Below are 24475 nucleotides of genomic sequence, written 5' to 3'. Positions count from 1 at the left end.
CTTTGCAGAAGCAAATGATGAGAACACTGAGCACTTCTAGGTTACTGTGGTTTCGCTGGTCAGGCCTAAGAACTGAAATGACTTTGACTCCCATGAATGTGACAGAACTCAAGCTCAGAAACGGATCAGTGGTGCAGCATAATTCTTGAAAACGGCCTCAGTGTCAGTAAAGTTCCTAAACACAGCCTATAATTCTCCTCTTGCTGACACGTACTGTCACTGAGATGACCATTCGGTTACATTTGTGTTGAAACAGGGACAGACTTCCTGACTCCCCGAGCTTGTTTAACTCGGAGAACATGACGCGTGATGATTCCACGCAAACACATTTCCCGACTGAGCAACGCTGAATGTTTATCTGACTCAAGTGACTCAGAAAATATCAAATCAGAGAATGAATTTGAGTGAAAATAACAACGTGGTGCAGCACTGAACGGAGACGGGGAGAGGAAAAAGACAAGCCTGCATATCAAGCTGCTATCGCTGATGTGCAGGATAAACAGATCTCCATCCATCCATGTGTTGTGATGTTAGAGGTCGTTGTAGTCGTATTATACTCGCATCGTTGCCATGCTAGTGTGGAAAAAACCAAAAACATGTGAAACTTCAGCTTTGATTTGGAATTGAAGTAAAGAAACGTTCAGTGTTTTAAATGTAGGCCGACAGGGAGGCCCACCCAGCACTGAAGTTCAGAGCATGTGATTGGCTGCTCTTTTAATGCAAACTATAAAAAAAAAAAAAAAAAATGTGTATATATATATATATATATATATATATATATATGACAAGACTATCCACATTATCAGTTACTGGATTTTTTAACATTAGAACAATAAAGTCACGTATTACCATGTTCCTTTATGACAGTACAGTATAGAAAGAAGGCATGTAGGATAAAGTACTCTTTACTTTGAGCTCTGTGATGTCTCACATTAGGATCTGTCAGCTTTCTTTCTTTGCATCTGGTTAATCATCCAGTTTGTACTGAAGTCTGAAAGCACCAGTTACAGCCGCAAATAAACACGTCTGTAACGCAAAGTTATTGAAGGGCTTGTTTTATTGCAATGGATGAGTTTACTGACTGACGCGCAGAAGAAAGAGTTCTTTATGGAGCCTAGATGGTGTGAATGATGAGACCAAAGACTGCAATGTCTTGTACCAAAAATATATTAAATAGGGGAAAGGGGAAATGGAAGAAAAATAATACAACACACAACAAATGCCCACAATTAAGTAATAAATCAAAGCTGTGATTTCTGTGCAAGAGTCCTTTTCATTTCATTTATTTCACACTTGGTACAACAGATCAAACAAACCAACACACTTTCTATCAATAAAGCACTACAACCATGTGTGAAAAGGAGCAGGAAGAAGAAAATATTCTTATTAAACCCCGCCCCCTATCTACAATCCAACTTCTATCCGGTTGTTCAGTGATGACGCGACGAATCCTACTTCCGGGCCTAAAGTAGTCTGTGTTTAATATGGCTTTTGTGTTGTTAACATGTTTAATGTTTTGTATTTTCTTCTATTTGATCTCAAAAAGCTCCTAAAACAGTCAGCGACCACTGTTGACCTCCCTCGGCTTTTATTACCGCTAATCATTTATTTAAGCTCAGTTTTTAAAACCTTAGGATGTAACTACAGCCCAGCCCATGCAGCAGTATATGAATGACTAACCTCATATTGTGGATGGATTATCTAAGTTGTTCTCCTGGCTGAAGTTTGGTCCTTCTACAGCATCCTGCCATGCTTTTATCGAGTGGGAAAAAAGTTAGCTTGTTTATATTATGCTAACATAGCTGTGTCGCTAGCGGTCACGTAGCACATCATTATATACCAGCTAACCCAACTTCAGTAACCCTACAAACGTCACTGCTGTTTAGTTTTCTGTCTTCATTTATGTTGGAAGTGATAACAGAGCTGTACGTTTTAATTTGTTTCCAAAACCCCGCAGTCAGGACATGCTATATTGTATTTAGATAGCAGGGAGTTAGCTCGCTAGCTTCTAACTTCTAACTCCGTTTAATGTCATAAATTCCGTTTTCATGGATGCCTGGATGTTAAACTCAATTGTTACACCTGGTAGAGCAGAACGCTGATCATTTTATTAAAGATGAAAGACTTTAGACAGTTTTTCAACTCTCAGTAATGCCATAGTGATCGTTTGATATATGGACCTGCAGCGGAGTTTAGGCCCAGACACGGCTAGTGACGTCAGACTGAACAACCGGATTACAAGTGGACACCAAAAATCAGGGAACAAAGTAATATTAACATTTCTCTCCGGTCCTAACACAAACCAAACTACAAATTTACAATGAGAATATACACCACTCCACATAGTAACAAGGAGAAAAATAAAATAAAAATAAATAAAACAAATTATAAAAGGATCCTTTTTCAATGAACTCCAATTTCATTCGCATTCTTCATATTGAGTTATCGTTTTAAGCATGTAACACTTTTTAAAACAATGTAAACGTATACAATTCTTTAAATTATAATGAAGAGAGTTCCACAGTCGTATACCCCTAACCGTTGCACTCATTAATCTTTGTGTTGTCCTAGCTAACTGATGCTTAAAATAAAATTTCCTTCTACTATCTTCTCCCCCTGAACACATTAAAAATACTCTTTGTAACTTAAAGGGCAAAATATTATTTTTAAAGTTCACTTTTAAGGTATTCCTCCTTAGGGTCCATCTTCATACAATGGGGAAATATGTCCGTAATCCAAAGACGGCAAAGTGGGGGAAAAAAAAACAAAACAAAAAAAAAAAACAAAAAAAAAAACAAAGAATGGTCCTACCGGCTCGCCACTTCAATATGAAGAAGATCAATTCAAAGGGGGACAAAAAACCTGACCTGTATGTAACACTGATGAAGCGCTAATGAATTAATACAGGCTAGGGATTGAGTGAAATATTATGGTTATCATTAATCAGAAGATTTAGGAATGCTACTGGAGCTGATGGGCAGTAATTAATAAATACACACAACACAAAAATGTTTTTGCAGGTACCATGTATTTAACCAAACCCCAAAGAAAAATAACAAAAGAAAAACTTAAATAATCACTCCTGCTGCAGCTATCCAATTAATCAAAAACCCAGTGAGGGTGCACAAAGACAACTAAGCAGATTCTTCTGGCTTATACCAAGCAATACACATTTTCAAAAAACGGTTCCCCCATAAACACCACATGTTAATATCAAATCCACTGATCCACACTGAAGTCCATGAGTTTTATCTGAATGTCCATGAGAGATGTCCAAGCGCTATTGTCCAGAAATGAGGGGAATGGTGTGTATGATTGCAGAAATCAGTGCATTTGGAAAATGGGGACAGAGCGTTGTCTTTGATAGCTTCCTACCCAACCAGTGGAAGCTTCAATTGCAGAATGAGTCCTGCTCCTAGCCCTTCATTGGCTCGCCATCCTCTTTCATACCCCAAAGGTTCACCTGGCCTGCATTAAATAAACAAGGCCAATAAGAAATCACAGCCAATTAAGCTAAATACATTAAGTCATTCTTGTTCCTGTGCACACAATTTATAAATAAATAAATTGGTTAAATATAATATAACCAATAAGGATTTAACTGAAACATTTCAACTGCTACATACATACTATGTAGCTCCACAACATTCGTTATTCAACAACTATCGGTCAAATCAAAATCAAATTGTTTGGACCGGCAGCAGCCAATTAGCGTCAGCTGGTAGCAATACAAACAGTCAATTAAAAGTTCAAACTCACCAATTCCGTTCTGTTCAGTGCACAACAACATTATGGCTCTGGCTCACAGTAATCAGCATCTAAGTTGCATAAGTTAGTTTGTGTTAAAAATAAATGCATTAAAACGGGAAAAGCAAATGTTTGCCAATACACACCTGCAACAGCTCTGTCACCTGGCTTGCCTCCACGCATCTGACGGGAGGAAGTCGGGACAGGCTTACATGCCATCCGATTGGCTGAGCAAAGTCATGTGGTTGGAGTTATTTATTTGTGATGCGTTCAATGGCAGGAAATTAGTGCAGGAAATTACTCTGGGTTACACGTAGGTCAGAAAAATGTCCATTAGCACATCAAGTTCGATTCAGTTTACCGGTAAACAAATATATTTTTCTGCAAGTCTATGTAACGATGCAAATCATGAATCATCATCATCCACCAATGTACAACAGTTAAATTATTAATCATCTTGGCTACGTAGCTTAATCTATACATTCCAGTAGCGTTCGCTACAAACAAATACAAAAACAATAAAGAAACTACTGTCTGACAGCATAGCCGAATTCAAGGCAACACAACAATAATCATTCAATCACACTTTGTTTTAAAGTAAGCCAATTAAAATGCTTAAGTAAATAAAAGTGTTCAAAAACAGCGGTTTTTGAACCGGAGTTCTGCTCGCGATGGGAACGCCGCCGAACAAAGTCATTTTTTAATCGCGAAAACGATCGACTGGTTACTGACAACCAAAAGGTTGTTTTTGGTAGATATTAAGGACACTTACCGCTGAGGTGAAATGAGTTTATAGATGAATTGAGAGGAGAAAACGCTTTGTTTTCCAACGCCGTTCTAAACGCCACGAGCTTACAGCCACAGCAGGAGTCGAACCCGGAAGTATCCCTCCACAGCCGGTTTTCAGAGTTGCCGCGACGTGGAAGGAGCCAATCAGGAGAGGGACCTCAAATCAGCTGACGTGGGTCATGTGACAGGGAGTAGTTGATATGGGTTACACGTCGCTTGGAAGAAACGATTCAAATCTGATTGAACTGAAAGCTTGTTGGTTTCAGTCACAGCCAGATAGATTAAGATGGGTGTTGTTAAAGGATTACTTCACACAACAAATCCCAGTGTTTGCTTACTGTGCAGGCTGGAAAACCATAGACCGTTCATAAAAGAACAACCTGAGCAGGCTAGGAGTGCATTAGGCCACCATCTTGGCTTTTTGAAATGTGACAGGGGACTGAGAAGCCAAGGTACACAATTCACTTATATAGTAATGATTGAAGGTAGACCTACCTTCAATCACACCCTACTTTATCTTTCCGCTGTACAATATTATTTGCACGCTGTCGTCAGTAAAGCTCCAACACACCAAAAACACATCACTTGTCGTGCATCATTTTGAAGGTGACGGCTTCAAGGTCACGTCTGTCACTCGTTTGGAAGCAGAGAAAAGTGGGTCTCAGGCTGCCTGCTTCGCACCACAGGCACTTATTTCACCCATCGTCACTTGAAGTCACAGAATGTGATTCACTTTGCTTAGTTTAGAGTTTAACCAAGTGATTGAGACAATAAACTGTCTTACTGCACTGTAAAAATATGGAGGGTTTTTATGTCTTTATTATCTGTATTAAGCACATTTTACATCTGCTGTCAGAAAGAGTTTCCCGAGGTCTTGTTGGAGTGAAAGTCGATTTTTAAGGGACTTCTTTACTTGACCACACTTTTGAGACCCAGAGCAATGTCTGTCTTTGATACACAGCGAGTCTACACGTAAAAATAATACAGAAGACAGGCTGCATACACGAAGAACCAGATCTAATCTACCTACAGCAATACCAATGGTTCTTGTTTGCTTTCTAATCAGGGTGAAGCAACCACCAACTGCGGGATCCAAGTCCAATCCATCTAAACGACATAGAGACAGGCTAAACGGGGAGCTGGAGCGGCTGGCCAGTCTGCTGCCGTTTCCTGAAGAGGTCACTGCCAGTCTGGATAAACTGTCCATCCTCCGCCTAAGTGTCAGCTACCTACGAGCCAAGAGTTTCTTCTCTGGTAAAGTTACCTTCTGATCGCAGCAATGGCATTAAGCAGTAGACATTCATTTTGTAAGTCACAAACTCTTCTCCCAGAAAGTGAAAGGTTTTTGGTATTTCTCTATAAAACTTATGATTCCTAAACGGTTAGCGTAGCTCAGCGCAGTGATTGAAAGCAGGACAAATGCCAAAGCCAACACTTGCCTTATATTTGGACCTTTGGATATCGACTTCCAGTGTAAAAAGAGGTTCCCTGATGCTATTACCAGAAACTGTCTGGGCCCTAAAACCACTGAAGCTGGTGGCTGTGGGAGAGACTACTGCAAGAAACTGATGGGTAGAATTTCACATTCTCTCCTCTGTGGATTTCTTCCCATGAAAATGAGTCCAGCTGCTGCTGTGTAAAGCTATGCAACATTCATGGACTAGTTCTCATAAGGCATTAAGGTAAAACTGGCTCCACACCTGGTGGACGACAGGTGCTGTGTAAAAACAGCCGTGAAAAGACACATACACTAAATAACAACAATGTACAGCTCTGCACAGATGGGCCGTGAGATGTTCATCCATTCACAGATGGATATAGTATTAATCCTGTGCTGGAATAAAGACAGAACCATAGTATGCACTGCACAATGACAATAATGCGTATAATAGTCTGCACATTTGTAAACAGGTGAATATTTTGCAAAGTGCAGAATGAGCTGATGGAAATCTGTATGCATGGTAAAATCCTCTGATAAAAAAGTAACAGATGAACTGGACTGATCAAAAATACAGTTGTTGTTTCACAGCTATAAAAAAAGTTAGAAAAATGTGAAATGTCACTGGTGGATTTCTTGTAGTTAGACCTTTACTCAGCAACTGATGGTGAAAGGTTTGCAGAACAGCTTTGCACTTTGTTTGTTTGTTTGTTTGTTTTGGTGAAAATCCCTGGAGCTGGTTCTGATTAGGTCCTTGGACCTTGTTCCACTTCACTACATCACCACAACACCAAGGAAATAAGGCCAACTTCTGTGGAAACGGATAGTGTAGAATATTATTGAAATTGTAAAGAGGAGGGGGAATAAATATTAATATTTAAAAAAATCAAAAATAGCATCTATTTAAGTTAGAACAGTAATATCCTCTTTGAAGGGTCTTTCACTCAGAACCAGTAGAGTTGAGAGAAGACTGCTGTTTCTATCTGTACTCATGTCTTTTTGGTACTACAAACTGCGACTGGAGTTTGAACCAGGACCCTCTTGCTGTCTTAACCACTGCTTCCCTGTGAACCAATCTGGTTGTTGATGACATATGAACTCTGCTTCTGGGTCCAAACTACTCTGTGTTTATTAATTACCACTGTTCATTTTAAAGCTCAGTTTTTAAACCCCTCCGATGTAACTACAGCCCATGCAGCAGTATATGAATGACTAACCTCGTATTGTGGATGGATTATCTCAGTTGTTCTCCTGACTGGAGTTTGGTCCGTTTACAGCATCCTGCCATGCGATTACATTTGTCTCTAACCACCAGAATCCCTCACGTTAACTTTTATCGAGTGGAAAAAGGTTAGCGTTCATCCTCTAGCTTCACTGTGTTTATGCTATGCTAACGTAGCTGTGTCGCTAGCACATCGTTATATAGCAGCTAGCCCAACTTCAGTAACCCTACAAATGTCACTGCTGTTTAGTTTTCTGTCTTCATTTATGTTGGAAGTGATAGCAGAGCTGTATGTTTGAGTATTTACAGAAATCTCTCTGTCAGAACATGCTATATCATGTTTAGGTGGAAGCTAGCGAGCTAACTTCCTGCTAACTGTTGTGGCTTTATGCAGTGTTGCTCCAACTGCCCGTGTAGCGTGGGTTGTGGTCAACAATAACTTTAGACCAAGCACAGAGGACTGAGACGAGGCTATGGTGGAGGTCCAGACTTTTTTACTCCATAAGCTCAGAACACATACAATAACACAGTACCACCTACTGGTGGGAGGTAGTAATAGCTGCTGCTTATTACAATATACCACATCCCTCTTTTCCGAGATAAAGATACTACCTCTTAACTCCAATATTTTGTAACATAAATGCACCTTTTAAATCGTAGGAACATTAACAATATTATATTCTTGAGACATTAAGTAAAGCACACCTCAGATTGCTTGTCACTTGAGCAATGCAAATACACATCAGTGTAGTGTTTTGAAACAGATGAACACATGACAGATTAGATAAGACATGTCAAAATGAACATATGAAACATGACATATTTTCTCTCTTTTCCAACAAGACAGTTATCTAGCTTGTACAGAACAACTCAGGTACAGGATAGAGTGACTTTAAGTTTCCCAATCACTTAGTCTCTATACCTGGCCGGGCGTATTATTGCTCGGCCACTGCGTGTGTAACATGTGGGTGTGTTGTCCATACTTGCAGGACTAGAGTTTTGTGGGGTGTCATTTGCTGGTGGCTCCACTGGCTCTTGGGTGTGAACGGACAGTTCATCTGGGTCCATGGGTGTGTCCTTGAACAGACTTGGGTGTATTTTCCTCAGATGTCTCCTGTTCCTCCTGAGCACTTTACCATCTGGTGTTTGCACAGTGTAGGAGCGTGGTTCCTCTCGCCGATGAGTTACAACAGCTGGCTCCCAACCGCGCCTTGTTTGCATGTGCACAGTCTCGCCTGGGGTCAGAACAGGCAATGGTCTTGCGTGCTGATCATAGTGGCGTTTCCGCTTTGATTGCAACCTGCGCACTTTGTCGTGAATGTTCTGTGGGGTTGACTGCCTCAACACAGCACTGGTGCATGGCAGGGTGCTGCGGAGAACCCGTCCCATCAACATTTGTGCAGGTGACACACTAAGTCCTGTGACTGGAGTGTTCCTCAAAGACAACAGCACTAGATGTGGGTCTGTTCCAGTCCGTGCGGCTTTCTTAAGTGCATGTTTGACAGTCTTTATGGCTCGCTCCGCCATGCCATTCGAAGAAGGAAAGCCGGGACTGGAGAAAGTTAGCTTTATCTCCCAGGATGCTGCAAACGATCTCATCTCGTGGCTGGCGAATGGAACATGATCGCTCACTATCTCTTTGGGAATTCCGTGTCTTGCGAAGACTGATTTCATCTTCTGAATCACAGAGTGTGCCGTTTTGTCAGGTAAGTTAAGAACTTCTGGATATTTCGATAAATAATCCACTAACAAAAGATATGGATGATCGTTCAGTTCGAAGATGTCTGCTCCGATTTTCATCCATGGCAGCTCTGGAATCTGGTGTGGAATAAGCGGTTCAGCCTGGTTCTTTGGCTGCATTTGCTGGCATTGTTCACACTTTTCAAGCATAGTCTCTATGTCGTGTGACATGCCAGGCCAGTACAGCACTCTTCTTGCTTTGGCTTTTGTGCGCTGCACGCCTTGGTGGGCAAGGTGCAGCTTCTCCAGGATCACACGCCTGAAGCTTTGGGGTATTACGATCTTGTCCCCGATCATAATAATGTCATCGTGGAAACTGATATCGTGTCTCATAGGCCAGTAGCTGTGGAGTGTTTTGTCTAAACTCTTCCTTCTGGGCGGCCATCCGTTGAAGTGTCTTTCGCGCACGGCTTGTAGTACGCTGTCTGCTGCCACTGCTTTTTTCAGGTCACACAGTGTTTTCTCGCTCAATGCTGCTGTGGCCTCCAGAGCATACACAACTCTTTCATCATTTGCGTTTTCACTCACGTTTCCGTCGTCACTGGTAGTTGTGGCACGTGAGAGTGCATCGGCTATGAACATGTCTCTGCCGGGGGTGTATGTGACGGTGAGATCATATCTCTGTAGTTGCAGCAGCATTCCTTGTAGCCTCGCTGGTGCCTTGCATAGCGGTTTGCGCACTATCGCCTCCAGGGGTTTATGATCAGATTGCACTGTCACTGGTCTTCCATAGACATACTGGTGGAATCGTTTAGCGGCAAACACAATGGCTAGCAACTCTTTTTCTATTTGTGCATACCTTTTTTCTGTGTCTGTGAGTGCTCGTGACGCGTAACACACAGGTTGCCCTTCTTGTAATAGGCATGCGCCCAGCCCATCTTTTGAAGAATCGGCCTGCAGTGTTAGTGGTTTCTTGTGGTCATAAAATCTCAACACTGGAGCTTGTGTGAGCGTCGACTTGAGCGTCTGTAACGCTACTGTGTGATGTGGCTGCCACTGCCACACTGTGTCCTTCTTGAGTAGCTGTCTCAAAGGTGCTGTGAGCGATGCTTCATTTTGGATGTACTGTGCCAAAAACTTCGTCATTCCCAGCAGACGCTGAAGGCTTTGTTTGTCTTCTGGAGTCGGCATGTCGACAATAGCTTTGATCTTTGAAACATCTGCTTTCTGCCCTGCTGCCGTGATGATATGGCCCATGTATTTCACTGTGTCAACTTTGAACTGAATTTTGTCCTTGTTAAACTTCACGTTAGCTGCTCTTGCTTTCTCCATGACCTTCTGCAGGATTTCATCGTGTTCGTGCTCTGATGTAGCTGCAATTATCATATCATCTGCAATGATAAATACACCAGGAATGTTGCCGAAAGTCTCACAATTCTTTTGTTGAAAGACCTCGCTGGCTGATTTGATCCCGAATGGGAGTCGGAGGAAGCGATATCGGCCCCAAGGTGTATTGAAGGTACAGAGCTTTGATGACGGCTCGTCCAGCTTGATCTGCCAGTATCCATCTTTTTCATCCAATATGGTGAAGATGGATTTTCCTGCTAGCTTGCTGCGAACGTCCTCGTGTGTGGGAATGGAGTAGTGCTGGCGTTTAACTGCTTGGTTCAGATCACAAGGGTCCAAGCACACCCTTAGTGTTCCGTTCTTCTTCTGTGTGGCGACAAGACTGTTGACCCAATCTGTAGGCTCATTGACAGGCATTATGACATCTCTGTTTTGTAAGTCCTGTAGCGTCTTCTTCAGCACATCCATTATGGAGAGTGGCACGTTCCTGCATGCGTGAATCACAGGTGTTGCATTTGGGTCAATATGTATGTGGTGAAGTCCAGGGAACTCACCTAAGCCTGTGAACACATCAGCGTACATCTCCACAAGTTCTTCCGAGGTAGAAGGTGGTTTAGCTGATTTCGGTACAGAGGATGTCATGGCAAGGGTCTCAACTCGTTGCACCAGATGGAGCTCTTCACAAGCTTGTCCACCTAGGATCGGTTTATCTGCATGGCTTGATACAAGAAAGTCAAACACAGCCTTGTGCTTCCGTGCTTCACACTCAAGAGACACCACACCATCTGCACGTATGCGGGCTCCACCAAAAGCTATGAGTACAGTCTTTGTGGGCTGTAACCGAGGCATATCTGGTAACTCGTCATAAACTGATCTGGGGAGCACATTTGCGTCCGCACCTGTGTCTAGCTTGAAGGTGAGTGGTACGTCTCCGATTGTCACACTTTCATGCCATTTGCCAGTCTTGTGCTTGTCGCTGGATACCATGCCGATGTATAGTGAATCGCCATCAGTTTCAATGTTGTTAATAGTTTTTGTTTTCTTGAAGTGTCTACTCTTCTCTGCGCTAGCTCTGCACACTTTTGAGAAGTGGTTATTTTTCCCACACTTGTGACATGTTGCCCCATAGGCTGGACACTGTCGGAATGCGTGTTTGTTGCCGCATTTGTGACAAACTGTTTGTTTGTCGTTGCTCAGTTTGTTTTTACTGTGTCCTGATTTAATGTATCCTGGCATTTTTCTTAATGCGTCCACTGACGTGTCTTGGGCTGCAGTTATTGACTGCATGGCCTGAATCTGTGACTTGGCCACTTCTGCTGATCTGCATATTTCTATCGTCTTGCGCAGTGTGAGGTCGTTGTCACGAAGCAATCTCTCTTTTAGTCTTGCGTCACTTATGCTGAACACCAACTTATCCCTGATCATGTCGTCCTCATTGATCCCAAATTCACAACTTTTACTTCTCCGACGGAGTTCCGTGACATATCTGTCCACTGTTATATCCGCCGACATTGGGTATGACCAGAACTTGTGGCGTTCAAAAACAACGTTCTTTCGTGGACTACAGTATTCCTTAAACGTTTTCAAAATGTCCGCCATTGTCAGTGCGTCTCCGGTCGGGGTCACTGTGAGCGTGTTGTACACTTCAAGCGCTTCTTCGCCGATAGTGTGGAGAAGAATGGCTATTTTAACCTTTTCATCCTTCTCCAACGCACCCGTAGCAGTCATATACAGTCCGAATCTTTGTTCCCATCTGCGCCAGGTCTCAGATAAATTGCCTGTGAGCAGTAGCGGTGATGGTGGCTTGAATTGCTCCATGCCGTTAGCAATGGCTACTGTTAGCTAATCTACGGCTGGCTTACTCACGTCGCGGTCCCTGTTCACACGGTCTTGCCGACTTCTGACACCATGTTGTGGCTTTATGCAGTGTTGCTCCAACTGCCCGTGTAGCGTGGGTTGTGGTCAACAATAACTTTAGACCAAGCACAGAGGACTGAGACGAGGCTATGGTGGAGGTCCAGACTTTTTTACTCCATAAGCTCAGAACACATACAATAACACAGTACCACCTACTGGTGGGAGGTAGTAATAGCTGCTGCTTATTACAATATACCACACTAACTTCATCTCTGTTAAATGTAATAAATCCTGTTTTCATGGATGTCTGGATGTTAAACTTCATTGTTACACCTGGTAAAGCAGCAATGCTGATGATTTTATTACAGATGAAAGAAGTGACAGTTTGTGACTCTCAGTGATGTTGCCGTGCTCGTTTGACTTTGGGACCTGAAGCGGAGTTTGGACCTGAAAACGGCTAATGACTTCAGACTTAAAGACCAGATAGAAACAAACTGGAATTTGTTTTTATGTGTCGTTATTGTGAACAGAAAGCAGCAGCTGTTTTTAAATGTCCTCAGTTATTTTCAGCCATGATGATTGTGTCACAACAGTCAAGCTACTCTTTTGGTGTTGCCCAACAGCTCGCAGATCATCTCAGAGCACCACAAGAACAAGAACCCACTGCCTTCTTCTGATGACTTCATCACAGCGACAGGTTCTCATTATTTCATTAAGACCTGTGTCTGTGTGACTTCACATATATGGGGATTAAGAACTGTGTTTGGTATGTGTTGCATAAAAAACATTGTTATTTTAGGTGGCGATCTTTCGAGGCGAATGCTGCAATGCAGTGGCTCCCAAAACATGAATAATTGAGAGAAACCCTGGAGTTTAAAGAATTTATGAAATGGAGGCAGAGCAGTGTTTGTTTAAGGCAGCATCGTTCTGAAATGGCTGTTTGGTAGAGACACACAGGTTACAGCTGTGGTGATTAGAGCATGTTTAAAGTGTTTGCACAAATGCTTTGCTTAGTTTTGCCACGTGGCTGTACGCTAAGAAAAGAAAGCAAAGTGCTTTTCTTACGTATTTCCTTAATTATGTTCAGGAGCTACATTTAGCAACATACAGAAGCATTTGGTATCTCCTCAAGCTGTCACAGTGAATTATTGATCGTGGATTGCCGTAGCATTAGGTCAAAGTGTAGCCTATAGACAAAACCTCTTGTCTAACTGCATTAGCCTACTTCCTGGACAGTCTCTAAGTAATTAACAAGCTCAGGGCTCTTACATAAAGGAAGCAGCTCCAGTGCTCCAGGCTGCCTCTGCAGTCAGCTGTAATTTGCTGTATGTAAACAGCACAAATTCACTTGTCAGAAGCTTCCGAGGCTGGATGACCTGGACAGCATGGAGCTAGCAGCACTCTGGGAATGCTGCCACTTCTTCAGCACTCTGCCCCGCTTGGATGTTAAGAGGAACTCTTAAACACTAAGAGAGCTATGACTTCATTAAGTATTGTTTTTTTCAACATCAATAAGGTGTCTTTAAAAATCTCCTGAGAGCGGGCATTGAATGCATCACAGGAGCTGAACAAAGCTCTGACAGAGCCCATTTAATCTGGCTGACAGCATTATCCGAGCCAGCTGCCATCTTTGTTATTGTCAGCAGCTACAATGGGCTCATTCAGTCTGAGGAGAGGTGAGTTAACGCTGCAAACACGTGGATCCCCCCGCCCCCCGTATCCTCAGCTATAAAATACACATTCACAGCTGCTGTCTGGCATTTGGATCCAAGCACTGTTAGAGATGCTGAATCAGCAGATGACCTGCTCGACCACCTGAGCTGCAGGTTCAGCCATTAGTCTGAGCTAACGTTTGAAAAAGTTCAGATCACATGTTTCTAGCAGTCCTGTCACAGATGACGTGCAGTGTAGACGCAGTGATAAGATGAGATAAGACTTTAGTGATCCCAAACGGGGAATTTTTTGCGTCACCTCAGCTCAGGTACAGAAGGAAATCCAAAAATCCAAAAAGGACAACCAATGAAAAAAGTGAGATAACACACTATATACAACAGTAGCATACACAGTATGTGATTATGGATATGGTTGGAAATATGCAAGACACAAACTATATAGCTTAACATAACTATTGTACCACTACTATTCCTATGTATAGACATGTACACACACACACATGTACACACTAAATATACATATGTATTCATATACAGACATATATACCTGCACATGTCCGTACACATGGAAGTGGGTGATGTGGGTTGTTCATGATGGATGTCAGCTTTACTAACATCCAACAACAGCTTTACTAAAATGCATGATATGCCTTTTAGTATTACAGTCATAAACGTGACTGGAAGTTTGGGCAGTGGAGCAAATTCACTTTGCCACTTTTTATTTCGATTTTCTAGGTTTCTGTGATATAGAAAAGAACAAGCATAAACGTTTCACAAGTTTCAAAGACTGTCAAATAAATCCCATGTATGCCAGGAGTCACTGTTAGTCGATCCTTCTACTTTAAAACTCCTGCAGTTGACTGGATGTGAGCTTCTGGGACAAATCCTGATTGATGGGGATCCATTTCTGCCTTATCAGAGCTCCAAGCTAATCCCAGAATGTGGAAAATGATGTCAATTCTATAACTATTGTCCTTAAATGGCTAGAGCACACATTTAGCCATGCTCTACATATAGTACAGCACAGTAGGTGTGACCATAGCAGCTGTTTTATTCATTTATCCATTTGTTTTTTTGGATAAATTGTTAGATCAGCTGTGCTACCATAGTGAAGATATCCCCTTGGAGGCAACTGCTACTGTGTTTACAACAAACAAAGGGTTGATAAGATTGTAGATGACAGAACTGAGCCAATAAAGACGCCTCTGGGTTTCTTAGAAACGTCTGTGCCTACAGCCGGACGCTCTGTCCTTTTTCCTCTTCCTGTCCCCTTTAACTGACCCAGTGTCCTGGAAAGCTTCCCGCAGTTTTTTTAAAGACAGGAAGCCAACCTGATTTCACTCCAGTGTTGCTGAGTCGTCCCATCCATGTTTGGACCTGTAGGTAACCACAGACATGGTTATTGTTGTCATCATTAACATTAATAATCCTATTGTTGTATCCATAGCTGGGTATTTGTTGTTCAGATAAGCTGCGGCTCTTGGAACACGCTATTGTCATTTTAATTTTAGTGGATTATATTTGTAAATGAACAAATACGAATAATGTTCATAAAGAGAGCAAAACATTATTAAAGAGCTGTTTCTGGCAGGTGCAGTAAAGGGAAGCAGGAATGAAAATTGTCATGATGATAAGGCCACAGAAGTTCAGGGTCTTCCTGTGGATTCCTCTGATATTGTATTAAAAATGAACCATGAGGAGAAAAACACATAAACCTGGCACACAGCTGCAAATATCTGCAGTTTGTCCCACTTTTGTAGCCCAGAACTGCTGCTCTGGGATTTGTTATGTAAGCTGTGTGACCATTCCCAAAGTCTTGTGACAGGTCATGATGCCTGTTTCACTGTGCACTGCTTCCCCCTCCTTCCTGTAGGTCATCTCTCTGACCACAAATGAAAGGTAGAGCTGTGGGGTCAGCACCCTCTGCCAGCCTCATCCTCTGTCCTTCTCCTACTTGGCTTAACCCCATCCCCCAGCCCTGCTAATGCCAGGAAGGCGGCACAGCGTGCGTGTTTTCTCTAATATGTGTGCTGGTGTGTACAGCATGTGTTAGTAGATGTGGGAGTGGGGCAGCTGCATTGACTGTTCATTTTTGCATTGACTCTTTCTGTGCTGTGTTAATGCTGTCAATGCAAAGCAAAGGATCGTTTGGTTGTTTGCACAGAGAGGAAGGCTGTGAGGATGTGGTTGTATTGTAATTACTGCATGCCCATTTATACAAGGAGAAGGTTCACTGACATTACACATTAATATCAGAGCAGAAAATTGTGCATTATTTAAAATGTCAAACTCATGTGAACTTTATTGTTATGATAACTTGTAACCTTATTTGTGTAGCACTTTATAAAGTGCATGTTATTGTAAATTATAGCCAAAAATGTGATAAAATATTAATATGTATGCGTACTAATCAAAATGAACGACAGCTTCAGGGATGTCGTTTCAAAGGTTTGGTGCTGCAAACTCAGAAACATGGATTTGAAGTAAAGCAGTGGAGTAGTCAGTAGTCTCTAATGGGATAACTAGAGAAGCTGGAAGCTCAGAACATGAGCTATGTAAGAAGGATTTGGGCTCTGTAGGGCTTTATGTGTGATTCAGGTGGCAGAGCAGGTCAGCCACTAATCAGAAGGTCGGTGGTTCGATCCCAGGCTGCCTCCTGGCTGCATGCCAAATATCCTTGGGCAAGATACTAACCATGTTTGCCTACTGGTGGTGGTCAGAGGGCCCGGTGGTGCCAGTGTCCGGCAGCCTCGCCTCTGTCAGTGCGCCCCAGGGCAGCTGTGGCTACAATGTAGCTGCCATCACCAGTGTGTGAATGTGTGTGTGAATGACTGAATGTAGTGTAAAGCGCTTTGGGGTCCTATGGACTAGAAAAGCGCTTTACAAATGCAGGCCATTTACCATTTTTACCATTCATGAAAATATTTAAATCAGTTAAAAATTTCACGAGAAGCAAGAATAGAGAAGATGTGAGTTTTTACTGGTTTTTGTTAGCAGCCAAACTCCTGAGCTGTGGCAGGTTAGTGGGGCTGTGTCATGTACAGTGGGGCAAAAAAGTATTTAGTCAGCCACCGATTGTGCAAGTTCCCCCACTTAAAATGATGACAGAGGTCAGTAATTTGCACCAGAGGTACACTTCAACTGTGAGAGACAGAATGTGAAAAAAAAATCCATGAATCCACATGGTAGGATTTGTAAAGAATTTATTGGTAAATCAGGGTGGAAAATAAGTATTTGGTCACCTCAAACAAGGAAAATCTCTGGCTCTCACAGACCTGTAACGTCTTCTGTAAGAAGCTTTTCTGTCCCCCACTCGTTACCTGTATGAATGGCACCTGTTTGAACTCATCATCTGTATAAAAGACACCTGTCCACAGCCTCAAACAGTCAGACTCCAAACTCCGCCATGGCCAAGACCAAAGAGCTTTCGAAGGACACCAGGAAAAGTATTGTAGACCTGCACCAGACTGGGAAGAGTGAATCTACAATAGGCAAGCAGCTTGGTGTGAAAAAATCAACTGTGGGAGCAATCATCAGAAAATGGAAGACATACAAGACCACTGATAATCTCCCTCGATCTGGGGCTCCACGCAAGATCTCATCCCGTGGGGTCAAAATGATCATGAGAACGGTGAGCAAAGATCCCAGAACCACACGGGGGGACCTGGTGAATGACCTGCAGAGAGCTGGGACCAAAGTAACAAAGGTCACCATCAGTAACACACTACAACGGCAGGGAATCAAATCCCGCAGTGCCAGACGTGTTCCGCTGCTGAAGCCAGTGCATGTCCAGGCCCGTCTGAAGTTTGCCAGAGAGCACATGGATGATACAGCAGAGGATTGGGAGAATGTCATGTGGTCAGATGAAACCAAAGTAGAACTTTTTGGTATAAACTCAACTCGTCGTGTTTGGAGGAAGAAGAATACCGAGTTGCATCCCAAGAACACCATACCTACTGTGAAGCATGGGGGTGGAAACATCATGCTATGGGGCTGTTTTTCTGCCAAGGGGACAGGACGACTGATCCGTGTTAAGGACAGAATGAATGGGGCCATGTATCGTGAGATTTTGAGCCAAAACCTCCTTCCATCAGTGAGAACTTTGAAGATGAAACGAGGCTGGGTCTTCCAACATGACAATGATCCAAAACACACCGCCCGGGCAACAAAGGAGTGGCTCCGTAAGAAGCATTTGAAAGTCCTGGAGTGGCCTAGCCAGTCTCCAGACCTCAACCCCATAGAAAATCTGTGGCGGGAGTTGAAAGTCCGTGTTGCTCGGCGACAGCCCCAAAACATCACTGCTCTCGAGAAGATCTGCATGGAGGAATGGGCCAAAATACCAGCTACTGTGTGTGCAAACCTGGTAAAGACCTATAGTAAACGTTTGACCTCTGTTATTGCCAACAAAGGTTATGTTACAAAGTATTGAGTTGTATTTTTGTTATTGACCAAATACTTATTTTCCACCCTGATTTACCAATAAATTCTTTACAAATCCTACCATGTGGATTCATGGATTTTTTTTTCACATTCTGTCTCTCACAGTTGAAGTGTACCTCTGGTGCAAATTACTGACCTCTGTCATCATTTTAGGTGGGGGAACTTGCACAATCGGTGGCTGACTAAATACTTTTTTGCCCCACTGTAAACAGTGAAGTCCAGTGGAAACCTGTTTGATGTTTATGGATTAGCCTGTGTAAAAGTTGTGACAGGGCTTTTCAGCAGGCGTCATGTAGTGAAGGCAGGGAATTCATTCAATCAATTTCAACTCTGTAGATTTTTATTTATTATATATAAAAAAAATTCCCCCTCGCCCCTGCGGGCGGTTTATCCTTCAAGCTCGGGTCCTCTACCAGAGGCCTGGGAGCTTGAGGGTCCTGCAGTATCTTAGCTGTTCCCAGGACTGCGCTCTTCTGGACAGAGATCTCCGATGTTATTCCCGGGATCTGCTGGAGCCACTCGCCTAGCTTGGGAGTCACCGCACCAAGTGCTCCAATTACCACGGGGACCACCGTCACCTTCACCCTCCACATCCTCTCGAGCTCTTCTCTGAGCCCTTGGTATTTCTCCAGCTTCTCGTGTTCCATCAGTTTATCAGCTAATGCTAGCATGCACACCAGCTGGGTGAGGGGTCAGCGTTGTTAAAAGGGGTCAGCTATACTGACCTCTTGAAAGTCTTCATAAAGGGCCATCTACTGTTCATGTGTTCAGCTGCGAGCTTGTCTGCTGTCACTGAAACTGTTACAAATGTGTCCAACTTAAGAGTCATTTTTATATCCGTTTCTTACAGCAGTAAGTCATCAAGACGTTTCACATTAGTTTTCCTCAGATCTTCCACAACCAAGTTAGGGTGCGCACACAGTAGAATGTACAACCCCAGCACATCCACACTTACCATGACAGCGGCTGTATGTAGAGTTAGTCGTCAGTAGTTGCTCCTCCTGTATGTAATGTGCACTTCAGCTAATTTTAATAATTGGATTAGAAAATGATTGAACTCAAATGTGTTTTCTTTGTCTTGGGTAGACTCTGACATACTCGTTCCTTGTTTCTCAGTTGTGCGTCTAAGTCTCCTATTTCTATTTTTATTTTGGTTTGAGTCTTTTTTTTATTAATTAAAAAAGAAAATGTTTAAGAAGAGTGAGACCAACCCTTTCAGCAGTCTGTACATAAGCTGAAGGCGCTGTCATATGTGCAGACATTTGAAGGAACGCTCATGAACCTTTAGTTTGCAGCTTCTCGTCTGCGTTTTGTACACCAACACATTACAATAAAAACTGCCTGCAGAGCCGGCAGAGAGAGCGCCAAGTATGAGGGAGTGCCTGATTTTCAGGGTCAGTGCTTGTTTGTCAGGTTTAATCTATCAGTTACTGGGCCAGATACATTTGGCCAGTGCTGACATGGGGCCCACTGATGGGATCAAGCACGCTGCTTCCACCACAGTAGTTTAGCAGCAGCAGTGTTCATACAGAGCTCCTTTCTATCATCCAAAACACTCCCAAATTAACAAATAATTTCTTCGTGAAATAAAGTACATCAAAGTTTAACGCTCCAAAGTCATTTCATGTGAACTTCAAGCAGCAAGTCCTGGTGATGTTCCCACAGCTTCCCACGTTCAAGTAGCCAAATTGAAGCGTCAGGTAAGATAACCAGGTGTGCTTTGAAGAAGGGCTTCTGTGAAAAGAGTCGAGTGTAGCTGCATCTGTAGGGTGAAAACTGTGGTCACAGCGGCAGGTTAATGGGAGTCAATGGGAGTAAAACGTTGTAGATAAATTGCTCATTTGAAAACAGGTGAGGTTAATAAAGTGGTGGACATGATCAAATGTGTGTGTTTCTAATAAATATGTTGTAAGTTCATAAGAAAAGAGAGAAAGGGGGCGTGGTGAAAAGCTGTAGTTGACCTGACAACCTTCAACTTCCCACTAAGCCAGTGGTTCCCAAATTGGGGGGCACGCCATTGCAGGGGGTGTGGTATAAATTTTTTTTAAAAAATGCTTAGACGCTGCTGGCATAATGGACAAACGCAAAAAACACAGAGCAGGGGATGAAGCATCGGCAAATATTCTTCCACACCAACTTCTTTCTAAGCCAAAGACTAGAAAAGATGATGAAGTTTAGCATTCTCATTCCCAACGTGTAATACTGATGATTTGTCATGTGTGTCTCATATTAACACGAAAGGTACCCTTCAGTGTCCTGATGATATGCTTTGGATTCTCAGTTGAATCCAATAGAATTCAGCTAGTGGCGGTAACACGCTCCAGCATGTACTCCAGCCCTCACCTTAACCGTGTTTCATGATCAGAACATAAAACACATTTACATGTATAGATTCATTCCAAATGGCTCTCGTGTCTCCGAGTGCCTGACGGACGATTTGTCACGGCGTCGGGATGTGACGTGTTGCCTTTGGCTTCACCTGCACAACGATGAGGAGGAATTTGTCGTCTTTCTTCTCTGTTTTAAAGTAAAAACAGTATATTTTAGTTCAAAAGCTCTGAACCTGAGGAAACTGCTTATTGCATAGAAACTGCATACAGTGCTTTGTTAGTGTGTTTCCTGCTTTTAATGTGGAGAAAATAACAGCAGTGCTGTGCAAGCATCACAAGACTGAAGCATGTGTGTTTCTCTCTGCAGTTGCCCTCAACAATCGAAATGGAGGGAAGGATGGTCACAATAAAACAGGAGGAACAAATACCAAGATGCCCGAGGGTGAGCTTCTGCTGCAGGTCAGTTATAAGATAAGATAAGATAACCTTTATTAGTCCCACACGTGGGAAATTTGTTTTGTCACAGCAGGAAGTGGACAGTGCAAAAGTTATGAGGCAAAAATTAGAATACAATAAGAATAAATACAGTACACAGCTGTACAGAATAGAATAAAATAATATACTATATACAGTAGAATAAAATAGAATAAATATACAATAAGATAAAAATAGAATACAAATACAAATACTATATACAACTGAGTAAAAATACAACGATGACAGAAAGGATTATTGCACTTAGTATTATTGCATATGTATGGATGTGTGTGCTTGATCAGTTAAAGTCTTTATTATGGAGTCTGACAGCAGTGGGGAGGAAAGACCTGCGAAATCTCTCCGTCCCACACCGTGGGTGCCGCAGTCTCCCACTGAAGGAGCTGCTCAGTGCTGTCACAGTCTGCTGCATGGGGTGGGAGACGTTGTCCATCAGGGAACCACCAAAAGCACCATGACTACAACAGAGCAGCCCTTTATCATCACTGACCGTGTGCAACAAAACTGTGACGCCTTTGTCTATATTATTATTTATTAATTAGTCAAACATGTTGTCTTTAGTGTTAGTTTGCTGTTAGGATTCAGTTCCAGGGATTCCCAGCTGGGAGCATCATGCAGGCTCTGGGACTCAGCTCTCGATGAGACTGTCTTTGACATTTTACTCTGTTCACGTGACTCATTGTTTCATTTTTGTACATTTGAGAACTGCATTAAAACGGCTGTGTTGCTCGTCTCAGTGTTGTTCAAATATGTTTGACTCCATCTGTGCAGGAATAATACGATTTAGCTTCTTTATACTTAAAAATACCTGAAGTTTTAAAACCACACTTGTATAAATGTTTGTGTGGCAGACATGTGTAAAAAAATGACAGTGACCTCTTTATGACAAAATCACAAAGTGTGTGAGGGATGATTCACTGCCATCCTCACATCGGTTCACACTGGTGCAACTAAACATCGCCTGAGCTGCTCAGCTGCAGCCAGCGAGCTGATGAGTAAAGGAGCAGTAATTTGCACTTTTGTGTCTTTGGGTCATGAGTGAAAACAGCGCTACTGTCATTCTCATAGCCACGAACAGCAGGAGGCTCAGTGTCTGTTGGAGCTACTTCAACGACGTTACTGCTCAAGTCTTCATCAAGTCAGTGTTTATATTTGGATTTCATCCATAAGCCAGCGCGTAGCATAAGAACTCGTTCCTCAGGAACGCCTTGGGACTTGACAAATCGTCGGGATGTTACGCCTCAGGAGTGAGAACGGGCTGTAAATGCCTGGAGTGTTCCCAGGACTCACATCCACCAGGTTACTGGTTTGGTTAATCCACGGCCTCTTTATGGACCAGTTTGTGCAAATGTACTGTAAATATCACAGACTTCAGCTCTAATCAAATACAAATTAGGTGACCTGGAGAGTGTGACAGGATAATCTGATAGAAATGCTGTTATGGGATATTTTCTGGAATTTCAGGTAGAAATTATTGATCAAAAATCCAGTTTGACTTCCAACAGAAAGATAAGAGCTCTGTGCCGTCTGTGCTGCGTGTGTGAAGAAAGCTTGCTGGCTGCCGGAGCTTTTCGGGATCGGCTGCAGTCTTTGATTTTCCAGCCCACTTCCTTCCAATGTGCATCACACTGGCATTCCAGGAGAGCTGAGGAAACGGGCTCCTTTCTCCAACATTCAGACTTCTTTCACATGATAACTATACGTTTCCCCAAACTGTTCGAAGTGAGAAATGAAAGGTCATTTGTAGATGAGTCAGGAGGCGGTGCTCCACAGAGAACTTGCTCCTCATGCTCCTGATCCTCAGAATAAGCGAGGAGATGAACAATGATGGTTTGTCTCCAAAGAATAGGCTTCTCATCTCCTCCACACATCACTCACTCACTTGGACACTAGAAGGGGGAATTATGTTAAAATGCTCTTCATAGACTACAGCTCTGCATTTAATACCATAATTCCCTCCACACTCACCACCAAGCTGGAGCATCTGGGACTCAGCTCATCTATGTGTCAGTGGATCTCCAACTTCCTAACTGGCAGACCACAGGCAGTAAGGATGGGCGGACATGTCTCAGCCTCCACCACTCTCAGCACTGGAGCCCCCCAGGGGTGTGTTCTGAGCCCCCTGCTGTACTCTTTGTACACATATGACTGTGTGGCCACTACCAGCTCCACCACCATCATCAAGTTTGCTGACGACACCGTCGTGGTGGGCCTGATCTCTGATAACAACGAGACGGCCTACCTGAAGGAGATTAGGAATCTGGAGAACTGGTGCCAGAGGAACAACCTCCTTCTAAACGTCAGTAAGACAAAGGAGCTGATAGTGGACTTCAGCACTAAGCAGGAGAGGAACTACCAGACCCCCGTCATCAACGAGTGCCCAGTGGAGAGAGTGGACAGCTTCAAATACCTCGGAGTTCACATCACGCAGGACCTGTCATGGTCCTGTCACATCAACACCGTGGTGAAAAAGGCCCGACAGCGTCTCTACCACCTCAGACGCTTGAGAGACTTCCAACTGCCCTCCAAGGTGCTCAGGAACTTTTACTCGTGCACCATAGAGAGCATCCTGACGGGAAACATCTTAACCTGGTTCGGGAACAGCACCATGCAGGACAGACGAGCTCTACAGAGGGTTGTGCGGTCAGCTGAGCGCACCATCCGCTCCGAGCTCCCTGACCTGCACTCAATCTACAGCAGGCGGTGCTGGACCAAGGCCAGGAAGATCGTGAAGGACCTCAGCCATCCCAACAACAGACTGTTCTCTCTGCTGAGGTCAGGAAAGCGATTCCGCTCCCTGAAGACCAACACAGAGAGACTGAGGAGGAGCTTCTTCCCGCAGGCGATACGGTCTCTCAATCACACCACCACACAGTACTGACCCACACATGTGGTTCTTACACACACACTGGACTTTCTGGACTTTGTTTTCACTTCATTACTTAAATCACGCTGCTGTTATTGTGTATATGCTGCTGTTATTGTGTATATATTTATTTATATTTCTTCATACATTCTTATATAGTTCTATATTGTGTATTTTGTTGTACAGTTATTTTATTTTCAACTTTAATTTATATATTTTATCTTATTCTTCCCAGTTAAATTTACCCTTCATTCTAATTTGTGTTGTACAGTTATTTCATTTTTAACCTTAATTTATATTTTATTCCTTCCTAGTTAAATTTACCCTTTTTAATTTTTCATATTTATTTCCTATCTTATTCATAGCCTTTTCCTTTTTTGTTCTCTTTAGGTCACGAGCAGTTGTCCAAGCATTTCACTACATATCGTACTGTGTATGACTGTGTACGTGACAAATAAAATTTGAATTTGAATTTGAATTTGATTTCATAAAAGGAGTTCTTGTATGAAGCCTCTTCCTTTGCTGTTCTTCACATCAGATGGTAGTGAATTATAGAGGAGCCAGTCAATTATTCAAACAGAGAATGCAGGA

General features: G+C 42.9%; 1 protein-coding gene and 1 long non-coding RNA gene across 4 annotated transcripts in view; one reads left to right on the top strand and one right to left on the bottom strand.

Moving 5' to 3' along the window:
* LOC308409810 (aryl hydrocarbon receptor-like) overlaps positions 1–24475 on the top strand; it is a 79348-nt gene that overhangs the window by 2373 nt on the left and 52500 nt on the right. For both annotated transcript variants that reach the window (XM_080902812.1, XM_080902811.1), the window contains exons 2-3: positions 5603–5790; positions 20891–20982. In XM_080902812.1, coding sequence (XP_080758938.1) covers positions 5603–5790; positions 20891–20982 — 280 coding nt within the window. The remainder of the gene's footprint in view (positions 1–5602; positions 5791–20890; positions 20983–24475) is intronic.
* On the bottom strand, positions 1268–7640 carry LOC308409811. 2 transcript variants are annotated; one of them, XR_013974082.1, is made up of 4 exons: positions 7192–7640; positions 4520–4703; positions 3760–4049; positions 1268–3468 (listed from the first exon to the last, which is right to left on the bottom strand). It is a non-coding gene; the product is annotated as an uncharacterized lncRNA (long non-coding RNA). The 2 variants fall into 2 exon arrangements; XR_013974083.1 differs by having other exon boundaries at positions 3760–4703; positions 7192–7638.

The sequence above is a fragment of the Rhamphochromis sp. 'chilingali' genome (assembly GCF_963969265.1).
Source record: "Rhamphochromis sp. 'chilingali' genome assembly, chromosome: 14".
NCBI classification, from domain to species: domain Eukaryota; kingdom Metazoa; phylum Chordata; class Actinopteri; order Cichliformes; family Cichlidae; genus Rhamphochromis; species Rhamphochromis sp. 'chilingali'.
The sequence above is the reverse complement of the archived record's forward strand: the minus strand, read 5'-3'. Positions and strand labels throughout refer to the sequence as shown.